Source organism: Cheilinus undulatus, linkage group 6, assembly GCF_018320785.1.
Source record: "Cheilinus undulatus linkage group 6, ASM1832078v1, whole genome shotgun sequence".
Lineage (NCBI taxonomy): Eukaryota > Metazoa > Chordata > Actinopteri > Labriformes > Labridae > Cheilinus > Cheilinus undulatus.
In genome coordinates, this window is record NC_054870.1 from 10,299,068 (window position 1) to 10,311,296 (window position 12,229).

Here is a 12,229-nt window from a genome sequence, read left to right on the forward strand (position 1 = left end):
TGGTCATTGCTTCTTGTCTTTTTTCACAATTTTTCAGATTTTCCTCACCTTGAAAAAGAAAAGCTGTTGTCTGAGCAAGGTCACTCAGTCATTTCTTCACCTCAGAAGATGTGGGAAGTATAGGTGGGGCTTACACAGTCTGGCTGACCTTGTACAAAGAAGAGTCAGAACAGCTCACAATGATGTCTGGGAATAGGAGGTGTGTCTTGAGCAAATCTGGCTGAAATGTTCAAAGGTGAGTCTGATAGTCATTGGCCAGTATGGAGATTGAACCCATGACCTTGGCGTTATTAGCACCACACTCTGACCATCTGAGCTAACCGGCCTGTCTGTCTGGGACATCCCCAACATCTTTTATTGGGGCAGATAGATCACAACAGTGAACACAATTTCAACACGACATTAATATCTTTTGTATAAAGCTGCATTTGAAAACATCAAGGGACTCGAACCCTCACTCTTCTGATCCGAAGTCAGATGCCTTGTCAAGCCATGTGGTCATTGCTTCTTGTCTTTTTTCACAATTTTTCAGATTTTCCTCACCTTGAAAAAGAAAAGCTGTTGTCTGAGCAAGGTCACTCAGTCATTTCTTCACCTCAGAAGATGTGGGAAGTATAGGTGGGGCTTACACAGTCTGGCTGACCTTGTACAAAGAAGAGTCAGAACAGCTCACAATGATGTCTGGGAATAGGAGGTGTGTCTTGAGCAAATCTGGCTGAAATGTTCAAAGGTGAGTCTGATAGTCATTGGCCAGTATGGGGATTGAACCCATGACCTTGGCGTTATTAGCACCACGCTCTGACCATCTGAGCTAACCGGCCTGCTTCTCTGAGATATCCCCAACATCTTTTATTGGGGCAGACAAATCTAAACAGAGAACACAATTTCAACACGACAGAAGTGTCTTTTGTATAAAGCTGCATTTGAAAACATCAAGGGACTCGAACCCTCACTCTTCTGACCCGAAGTCAGACGCCTTGTCAAGCCACTTGGTCATTGCTTCTTGTCTTTTTCCACAATTTTTCAGATTTTCCTCACCTTGAAAAAGAAAAGCTGTTGTCTGAGCAAGGTCACTCAGTCATTTCTTCACCTCAGAAGATGTTGTGGGAAGTATAGGTGGGGCTTACACAGTCTGGCTGACCTTGTACAATGATGAGTCAGAACAGCTCACAATGACTCTTGGGAATGGGAGGTGTGTCTTGAGCAAATCTGGCTGAAATTGTTCAAAAGTGAGTCTGACAGTCACTGGCCAGTACGGGGATTGAACCCATGACCTTGGCGTTATTAGCACCACGCTCTGACCATCTGAGCTAACCGGCCAGTCTGTCTGGGACATCCCCAACATCTTTTATTGGGGCAGGTAGATCACAACAGTGAACACAATTTCAACACGACATTAATATCTTTTGTATAAAGCTGCATTTGAAAACATCAAGGGACTCGAACCCTCACTCTTCTGATCCGAAGTCAGATGCCTTGTCAAGCCACATGGTCATTGCTTCTTGTCTTTTTTCACAGTTTTTCGGATTTTCCATACCTTGAAAAAGAAAAACCATTGTTTGAGCAAGGTCACTCAGTCATATCTTCACCTCAGAAGATGTGGGGCTTACATTGTTCAAAGCTGAGTCAGAGCTGCTTGTAATGACATCTGGTTATGGGAGGTGTGCCTTGAGCAAATCTGGCTGAAGTAGTTCAAAGGTGAGTCTTGCAGTCATTGTTATAATGTTACAATGTCATTTAGCAGACGCTTTTCTCCAAAGCGACGTACATTTGAGAGCAAGAACAACACAAGCAATGATCTAGACAAGAAGAAACAACATCAGTAAGTGCCATCAAGTGCTTCAGGTCCAATTGGACGCAAGTGCTGCCATGTTGAGTTTAAGGCAGAGTACCTAAAGTATACGTTGTTTGTGGAGGTTTTTTTTTTTTTTTTTTTTTTTTTTTGTTATTGTTATTAGACAGCAACAATGAATCAAGGAAAATGTGGGATCACTAATCGCCATTCATTAGACTTCATAACAACTATTTACCAAGTACCAAGTGCTGGATCATTCCCAAAGAGCTGGGCAAAGAAATCCCAGAAGTAGAGCAGGACAGTGCGAGCTAACTATAGTTGGGAAACTCATTCAACCACTGGGGGCAGCAGTGGAGAATAGTCTGGCTGAGACTCAATCTACTACTGGGGACAACAGTAGAGAATTGCCTAGCTAAGTGCAAAGTGTTCTCTGAAGAGCTGGGTCTTTAGCCTTCTCTTGAAAGTAGACAGGGAGTCTGTAGATCGAATGGAGTTGGGTAATTCATCCCACCATTTAGGGACAACAGAGGAGAAGAGTCGAGCTAGTGACTTAGGAGCATGATGTGCTGGAAGTACCAGGCGCCTTTCGCTGGCTGAGCGTAGTGGGCAAGAAGGGGTGTAGACCTGCGGGACTCCAGGTAAACAGGAGCAGTTTTAGTTACTGCTTTGTAAGCAACGATTAGAGTTTTGAATTTAATGCGAGCTGCAACTGGAAGCCAGTGTAGAGAGATTAAAAGAGGCGTGACATGAGCTCTCTTGGGTTGGTTGAAGACCAGACGTGCTGCTGCGTTCTGGATCAACTGCAGAGGTATAACTGTGCATGCAGGTAGGCCTGCCAGTAATGAGTTACAGTAGTCAATACGTGATATTATAAGAGCCTGTACCAGGAGTTGTGTAGCATGCTCTGTCAAGTAGGGTCTGATCTTCTTGATGTTGTAGAGGGCGAAACGGCAGGACCGAGCAATCGAGGCCACATGGAGCTTGAAGGTTAGCTGGTCATCAATCATGACACCCAGATTCCAGGCTGACTTAGTGGGCAAGAGATTATTTGATCCAAGCTGGATACTGATCTGCGGTTCCATAGTGGGACTGGCTGGGATGATAATGAGCTCCATTTTGGGCAGGTTGAGCTGAAGGTGACGTTCCCTCATCCATTTAGAAATATCAGCAAGGCAGGATGAGATCCGAGCTGAGACAGTTGTGTCATCTGGTGGAAAGGACAGGAATAGCTGTGTGTCGTCTGCATAGCAGTGATAAGAAAAGCCATGGGAGCGGATGATTGCACCAAGTGAGGTGGTGTATATTGAGAAAAGTAGGGGACCAAGCACAGACCCTTGAGGCACCCCTGTTGATAAGCCATGCAGTTTAGACACTCCTCCCTTCCATGATACTCTAAAAGATCTCCCTGTGAGGTAGGACTTAAACCACTGTAGGGCAGATCCTGAGATACCAAGTGAAGAGAGTGTGGAGAGGAGGATTTGGTGGTTTACTGTGTCAAAGGCAGCGGACAGATCCAGCAGTAAGAGAACTGAGGACTGACCAGCTGCTCTGGCCAAGCGAAGTGATTCCGTTACCGACAAAAGTGCAGTTTCAGTAGAGTGGCCCTGCCTAAAGCCAGACTGATTCTGATCAAGTAGATCATTGTTCTGCAAGTGTTCTGAGAGCTTGTTGAAGACTGTGCGCTCCAGTATTTTTGATAGGAATGGGAGAAGTGAGACCGGCCTGTAATTTTCAACCAGGGCTGGGTTGAGAGTGGGTTTTTTGAGCAGTGGTGTAACCCGCGCTTGTTTGGAAGCAGCTGGGAAAACACCTGTGGACAGAGAGGATTTAATGATACAACTCACAGCAGGGCTGATTGTGGGCTCAATCGCCTGCAAGAGATGTGATGGTATCGGATCGAGGGGACAGGTTGTGGGCTTAGAGTCAAGCAGAAGCCTGGTGACCTCGCTCTCACTTAGTGGAGAGAATGAGCTAAGTGATGCATCACTAGCTGGTGGCAGAAAACTGAGTTGGACAGGCTCAGAGAATTGGTTGCTGATGATTGGCCAGTATGGGGACTGAATCCATGACCTTGGCGTTATTAGCACCATGCTCTGACAATCCGAACTAACTGGCCTGTCTCTCTTGGACATCCCCAACATTTTTTATTGAGGCCGACAGATTCAAACAGAGAACACAATTGACCTATGGCTAAGTCCTGCCCTCAAATGTGATGAGCCAATCACAGTGCGTAAACCACTCCAATACACTCGGACATCGGCTGCCGGGACGTCCATTGAAATGAATGGGAGAAAGTCAGTTTTGGTCTGGTTGTATGAAGTTTTATTTTGAGATTTTAAGTTTAAAAGTGGTCAAACGGTTTTCATGGGGTACATGTGACTCAAACACAAGGTATCCTGAGAGGCTGGGTCACAGAGTGTATGTTTTACCCTTTCCTAAGCCACATCTAAACCGAGAAAAGTGTCTACTTTGGATATAAGTTTTGTGGTGGACCACAACAACAACACAACGTGGATAAAATTAACAACATCTGTTCAAAGGTAAGCCAACATCGCATTTGAGGCAACATATTGTGACTTTGCTGGAAAGAAATATAAAGTTTTCTTCAACATCTCTAAAGTTGGCTAAAGTTAGCCTAACGTTAGCTCCTGGCTGCGTTGTTTGTTGTGTCATGTTGTTTGTTTGGAGTTCGTTGGCATATTTGTTCTAGTTTTTGTTCTTTGGTGATTGTACATCATTGTTAGCTGTTGTCCAAAGGGCTCTAGTTAAAGTAACGTTAACTTCTGGAGCTTAGCTTCTTCAACTTATCTGTAATAGCCGAGATAACAAAGGTTGACAAACGTTATGCTGAATGAGTCAATGTAAATATACTATTGCACCAAACTAATGGAGAGACACTCTTGGTAAAGATGGTAAAAAGGCTGTTATATTTTCTCATATTCTGAGCCAAAAACCTAAACTTCAGTGGCACTTTGATGCTGATCTCTTTCTTGTGGTCGGAGATTGTGATGGCAATGAGATGTGGTTTATCACGTTTGCACTAGGACCTGTAAATTTTGGCTTGTAACTGAAGCTTTTTATCGACCGTCTCAACAATAAAATGATTAATATATTCCTCAAGTGTGTAGTTTAGACCCTTTTGGTGACTTCTAGATGATATGTGATCTTTCTGTCTCCAAAAATCATAAATGGTCTCCAGTGAAATGTCTCCTACTGTGACAACTGCAATAGTGTCTGTCAGTGAATGTTCATTGTTTGTCCGAGTGAGTGGAGGGGACGTGGCTTAGCCATAGGTCAATTTAGACATGACAGAAATGTCCTTTTTATAAAGCTGCATTTGCTACCAAAAAGGGACTCGGACCTTCAATCTTCTGATCCGAAGTCAGATGCCTTGTACATTAGGCCACATGGTCATCGCTTCCTGGCATTTTTCACAATTTTTCGGATTTTCCTCACCTTGAAAAAGAAAAACCATTGTACGTACAAGGTCACACAACGTTTTTACACCTCAGAAGACCTAGTGTCTTTTGTATAAAGCTGCATTTGAAAACATCAAGGGACTCAAACCCTCACTCTTCTGATCCGAGGTCAGATGCCTTGTCCATTAGACAACGTGATCATTGCTCTTTGGTGTTTTTTTTCCACAATTTTTCGGATTTTCCTCACCTTGAAAAAGAAAAACAATTGTTTGAGCAAGGTCACTCAGTCATTTCTTCACCTCAGAAGATGTTGGGGGAAGTAGAGGTTGGGCTTACACAGTCTGGCTGACATTGATCAAAGCTGAGTCAGAACAGCTCACAATGACTTTTGGGAATCAGAGGTGTGTCTTGAGCAAATCTGGCTGAAATTGTTCAAAGGTGAGTCTGACAGTCATTGGCCAGTATGGGGATTGAACCTATGACCTTGGCATTATTAGCACCACGCTCTGACCATCTGAGCTAAACGGTCTGTTTCTCTTGGACATCCTCAACATCTTTTATTTATTTAACACAATTTCAACACGACAGAAGTGTCTTTTGTATAAAGCTGCATTTGAAAACATCAAGGGACTCGAACCCTCACTCTTCTGACCCGAAGTCAGACGCCTTGTCAAGCCACTTGGTCATTGCCTCTTTTTCTTTTTTCACAATTTTTCAGATTTTCCTCACCTTGAAAAAGAAAAGCTGTTGTCTGAGCAAGGTCACTCAGTCATTTTTTTTTTACCTCAGAAAATGTCCTGGGAAATAGAGGTGGGGCTTACACTGTCTGGCTGACATTGTTCAAAGCTGAGTCAGAGCTGCTTGTAATGATATCTGGTTATGGGAGGTGTGCCTTGAGCAAATCTGAAGTAGTTCAAAGTTGAGTCTTGCAGTCATTGGCCAGTATGGGGATTGAACCCATGACCGTGGCATTGTAAGCACCACGCGCTGACCATCTGAGCTAACCGGCCTGTCTCTCTTGGACATCCTCACCATCTTTCATCAGTCCGATACATCCAAACAGAGATAAAATTTAGACACGACCCAAGTGTCTTTTTATATAAAGCTGCATTGGCAACCACAAAGGGACTTGAACCCTCAATCTCCTGATCAGAAGTCTGATACCTTGTCCATTGGGCCATGTGGTTATTGCCTCCTGTAGTATCAAAAATTTCCAGATTTTTCTCACCTTGAAAAAGAAAAAACATTCTTCAAACAAGGTCACTCACTCATTTCTTTACCTCAGAAGGTGTGGGGCTTACACAGTCTGGCTGACATTGTTTGAAGCTGAGTCAGAACTGCTTACAGTGATGTCTGGGAATAGGAGGTGTGCCTTGAGCAAATCTGGCTGAGGTAGTTCAAAGGTGAGTGTTATAGTCTTTGGCCAGTACGGGGATTGAACCCATGACCTTGGTGTTATTAGCACCACGCTCTGACCATCTGAGCTAACTGGCCTGTTCCTCTTGGTCATCCCCAACATTTTTTATTGGGGCAGATAGATCCCAACAGAGAACACAATTTCAACACGACTGAAATGTCCTTTCTATAAAGCTGAATTTGCAACCGCGAAGGAACTTGAACCCTCAATCTTCTGATCCGAAGTCAGACGCCTTATCCATAAGGCCACGTGGACATTACTTCTTTTTCTTTTTCACAATTTTTTCAGATTTTCCTCACCTTGATCTTGCCCTGGGAATTAAAGGTGGGGCTTAATATGTCTGGCTGAAATTGTCCAAATGTTCAGGCCCTCCTTCAAAAATGTGTAATCTTAATAATATTTTCCTCTAAATGGTTTCCTTGAAGCATGTCAGAATTCCATAAATCTGCTCAAAATGAACAATTCATACACCCCCTAGTTTTCTCGTGAATCAAGGTCATGAAGGATATCTTATCCATACAAGGCCACATCTTTACAGCATATCTTCCTGGACTTTATTTTTTCCGTTTTTTATTTTAAGTTTTTCAAGTATAAATTAAGGTTTATTCTCTGCATGATTCTTTCCATCTTTATACCTTTAAACTCCCATAAGGACTGTATTTTCTCAAAGGTTATCCAACTACCACCAAAAAGGATTTCTATAAATAATGTACTCCAGTAGTTTAGTTTCTTCTTATCATGAGAAAGTCTCCAAAACCAAGACCTTATTAGTTGTAATGCTGGCTTGTTACAAAACGTGGGGAGTACTCTCTTATCAGCTTCTGAATGTGTTGGGATGGCTTTGTGTGCTCTCAGCTTTTTAATACTCACCTCTGCACTGATGAAGTGGATTTCGGCCAAAAGACGAAGCAAGTCCATCACATCAGCCTGGCTTAAATTACAGTCTTGTAGATCATCTGTAAATCCCTCTTGTCCTGACAATCCACATTCTGAATTAAATTGACAAAATCTGATTAAAGTCCTTTCAAACTACCAATACTGCAGCTCAGGCCTGTCTAGTTTTAGCAGTACCAAAAAACAAACACTGTGTTAAACCATAACAGTATTATGTCAATGATTTCCAAATTTTATAATGTGACAAAAAACACTGCAGTTACATATCTATGCTTTTGGTTAATCTCTTCTATCCTAATATTACAATCCAAAAAGGTTTATGAATAAGTCTGTAAGTTTACCATCAGTTTGAGGATCTTTCATCATGTTATTGCAAGCCTTGGAAATCTTCCACCTGCTGTCTTCGTAAAGCAAGCAGAATCGACAAGCTGCTCGGCACACATCCCAAACCTCTTGTTTCCTGGACATCTTCACTAGAGTCGCCCACAACTTGACCCTGTTAAAACCAAGGAATATGGAAAACCTCAATATGATACACTTTTTTTAGATCAAGGTCAGGGCAGGGGCACAGAAGCACTCTCTTCATGTTCTGAGGTTGTTTGTTTGCAGAGCCGTGAATAATTTTCTATGAGGAACCCTCTGGTCTTGATGGGTCTGTGCTCTCCTGACCATTACAGCAGCCATGTCTGATGTGGAAACTTTTTACTGGGATGATAATGGTAGACAGGGGAAACCCAGCCATGAGGTATGAAGAAGGAGATGTAATTGAAGGTTGCAGACTCCAACAGTCACACAACAACTTTGATGGCAAAGGGGGACAACAAATCACACTTTCATTAGAATCTAATGTTCACTAACATTAAGGAGTCATAAATTCAACAAGGCATAAATGGCTGATTATGGAGGCAATTTTCCAAATTTATTTCTGAGAAGCCAGACAGCTGCAAATAACTACTGAGAAATTCTACAAAGTAGGGATGCACTATGTTGGATTTCTGTTGATATGCAGCTATTTCCAAACTAACTGTAGCTGATACTGATATCAGTACCAATGTCAGTGTCAACGTATGCAACGTTTTAAAAACATACCTTGTCTTTCCCGCACTAAAAAAACGCCCTGTTATTGAAATCAATTCTCCTAATAAAACAGCTGGTTTCAGGGTTTTTCACTGAGGCAGTCATCACACACACAAAAATGTAGGGTTATTTGTATAACCCAGATGTTGGGTCAAGGCTGTTGGGCCTAATGTTGGATTAGAAATAGTGGCCCAGGAAAATGGGTTGCTTAATGAGCGGAGGAAATGGAAGGGGCACTGTCATTTCAAATTCGGGGGTTGGAGATTTTCCTTCATGTTTTTGGTGGGTTGTTCAGATGAGGTTTTAGATGTTTTAGAGGCATCTATTTGAGTGTAGATGTTGTGTGTTGTACAGTTATCATGTGCATCGTGTGTTGTCATCCATAAGTTGTTCACTTCCTGACTGTGGAAGGGGGTTGGCATACAATAGAGAATTTAGACTTTAAACTCAGGGTGCATCCTCCTTCTGCTTTTGTCTCTTTACTCTGGGGATGTCCAGCTGGAAGAAGACCTGTAAGAGGATTATATATCCTGTCTGGTCTGGGGCCTCGGGATGCCCCAGAAGGAGTTAGCAAATTTTGCTGGGAGAGGTATGTCTGGATTGACTTGCTCAGCCTGCTACCACCACAATCTGGCCCCACATTAGCAGAAGAAGGTGAATGGATGGTTTGGTTTAAGGAACAAAAACATCTGAAATGAAGTCCTGAAACCCAGTTTTTGGTAGTTTTATCCAACCACTTAGAAATTCCTACTTAATTTTTGGGTCAAAAGCATAGCCCAATTTTCCAAGTCAAGCATAACCCAACCAGACTGAATTGAAATAACTCCGGGTTGGGTCGGTCCCTTGAGGATACAGTGCTAGGTAACCAAATATAACCCAATTTGGTTATTTTTAAACCAGCAATTTAAAGAGTGATGACAAATTCCTTGAATTAACACCAAAAACATGTTCTACTTATTCCAAAAATCTTAATATCTATTGTTAGTCCTAAGACTTCAGTCTCAAGAGCACACTTTAAAGTTTAAGGGAAAAGATTGAAATAAAGAAAACTTTAGCTAAGTTAAATCAACTGATTCTGCCTTAAAATGCATAAAAATTTGGGTAAAATCTGGCTGATATATCAGTGTAAATACTGGCAGAAATGTTCCTGTCTGCCAATTCCAATAACTAAAATTTTGAGTGTATATCTGCTGGTACCAAAGTTATGCTGATAATATCATACATCCCTAATACAAAGACCAGAAGACCCAAAGTCATGTATAAACAACATATATTGTCACAACTGATACATGTACACACCTCTCTGTGTTGTTTGTGTCATTTCCCTGTCTGGCCAAGTGTCCATCCACCTTCTGAATACATGCAGAGTGATGCTGAGCCTTAGCAGCAAGCTGAGCAACTGGTCCAGATCCAGGACTGTCTACAGGAACTAGACAATTGTTGGAAAAATTAATACAAACTTTATTAATGCTGTTGGAAAAGCTTCTTTGCTTTGTATAAATAATGAATCAGTACGATATCCTGGCTAAGTTGCATAACAAAGAGTCCCGGCACTCTGTAGCACAACTCCTTAGGCCTAAATGACTATGTGTATAATTCAAAGAACAGTGAAATAAATGTGCACTCATATGCAAAGTGAGATTGTTACATAATGATTCCTTTTACAGTATGCCATCTCCATGCAAGCAGAGGAAACTCAACTCAGGGACTACAAGGGTAAATGGCCCATTTCCAACACTGCCAACTCTTTTTAAAGAGGATGTTACTGAATTCACTGTAATCCAATTAGACATGAAGGACAAAAAAACAGAAAACAAACAAAAACAAACTGGAATGATCATCTTGCAGTTGTACGCCTCCACTAAGCAGTCAAGCTGTAGCTAACATCCATCAGTATTTTTCTACAAAGTGACAGTATAATAGCTGCCAGAGCATGGAGATATTTGCATATTGTGAATATGTGAAAAAGACATGCTCTAAAACAAAACTTCAGATTAATTAGACCTCCATTAAATGGGAAAGCGCTTCCTTTAAGGATTTTCAGGAGGGATACTTTACTGATTCTCCCTCTGCTGAGCATGTGATTGTCAGTAAACCCTTGTCATCACAGCAGGAAGAACAGATGCACTTGATCATAATAGCAATAAAAAAGACACAAATGAAATAATAAATTCCAAAAATATTTTGCTGAAACATTATGTTTAAAAAAATGAGAAGAAGAGAACTACAAGAGGCCTTTGAAACATTTTCTAGGACCTTGTACTCTAGAGTTCCAGGAGGAGATATTACTGAGATTGATGCATTATTAAGTTCTGTACAGCTGCCAAATCTAAATGAGGAGTAAAACCGAAAGATGTCTGCTATTTTAATGGAAACTCAACAAAAAGGTGCAATTACTGAGCTCAAATCTAACATGTCACCAGGATCAGATGGTTATATAGCAGAAGGAATTTAAGGGCCGTCCATATGGAAACGAGTTTAGGCATATCCGCTATTTTTTTATTGTATCGCCGTTTCATTTACACTGAGCCGGAATTTAAAGGCCCAAAACGTTGCTTTTTGAAATCGGGCCCCAGAGTGAACAAATCTGTAAATGTCTACCGTTTCGTCTCTGTGTATAGCCAGAAGGATCTTTCCTGAAATGATGATGCCATAGCCCACTGAACTTGCGTGAGCCCAGCCAACAACAATAATAATAGCAGATTACATGATTGTATTTATGCTGCAGAAGGTACTGATCTTATTAGGGCTCTTAGAGAAAAATCTTCTGCTCCTCTTCTACTACCTTGATCAAGAAATGGTCGTGGAGTACAGTATACGTCACATGTTCTTAGATCCCCCCAGGAGTACAACCAGAACAGCAGCCAGGAGAAAGTTTTGGGTGAGAGAAAGGTTTAGGATGCACTTGCTCCACAATCTTCCTCTCTGTTTCTGGTGTATTTCCGTGGCGGCACTGCAGCGCAACTTACACGCCTGGCATAAATGCTTCCACATTTTCAATCGTTTTGAATGGTTTCGTGCTTAGCAGAAATTTGTTGATATGATACTGTGTTTATGGAAAACTTTTTCAAAAAGAAACAAAGATATCGTTTTCTACATGTGAAAAAGGCCTTATAAAAAACAAATTCAAGTAGTACTTCTGATGTCTTTTTTTTTTTTTTTCAAAATCAGAATGATCGGAACACAATTATTCACCCAGTATCAAAAAATGTAAAGATAATAATGCCAGATGGAATTTAACTCCTTTCTTTAGTCTCAACTCAAGGACAGAATCCATAAAAATTAGTTTATCACCCGGATTGTTAAATGTAATTCAGACATTATAGAGATCAGCAAAAATCTATTTGAGGTCTGGGATAAGAAGGTATTGCAAGGTAAAAGACCTAAGACCTGTATCAAAACTTTACAACTGGACAAAGAAAAGGGGGGTTTGGGGTCTACCTTCTATTACAGATTATTACTTAGCAGCACAAATGACTGAGATATTTTACCGGTGTAACCCAATATATAATTCCCAATGGAAAAATATTGAAGAGGGACGATCTCCTATTCCTATACAGATGATACTGGCAGATAAAAACTTCAGTTTTATAAATGCATTAGATAGCCCATGGGTGAAACAAACTG

The 12,229-nt window shown here is 41.3% G+C and overlaps 1 protein-coding gene and 5 non-coding genes across 6 annotated transcripts in view; all 6 read right to left on the bottom strand.

Moving 5' to 3' along the window:
* The window catches only part of LOC121511202 (cilia- and flagella-associated protein 46), a 157,200-nt gene that overhangs the window by 110,514 nt on the left and 34,457 nt on the right, over window positions 1-12,229 (bottom strand). Inside the window, 3 exon segments of the mRNA XM_041789801.1 lie at window positions 7,502-7,620; window positions 7,867-8,021; window positions 9,902-10,022. Coding sequence (XP_041645735.1) covers window positions 7,502-7,620; window positions 7,867-8,021; window positions 9,902-10,022 — 395 coding nt within the window.
* On the bottom strand, window positions 253-326 carry trnai-aau. The gene has a single exon. It is a non-coding gene; the product is annotated as a tRNA-Ile (tRNA).
* On the bottom strand, window positions 748-821 carry trnai-aau. The gene has a single exon. It is a non-coding gene; the product is annotated as a tRNA-Ile (tRNA).
* On the bottom strand, window positions 1,247-1,320 carry trnai-aau. The gene has a single exon. It is a non-coding gene; the product is annotated as a tRNA-Ile (tRNA).
* Window positions 6,151-6,224, bottom strand: trnav-uac. The gene has a single exon. It is a non-coding gene; the product is annotated as a tRNA-Val (tRNA).
* trnai-aau lies at window positions 6,635-6,708 on the bottom strand. Its single transcript has one exon. It is a non-coding gene; the product is annotated as a tRNA-Ile (tRNA).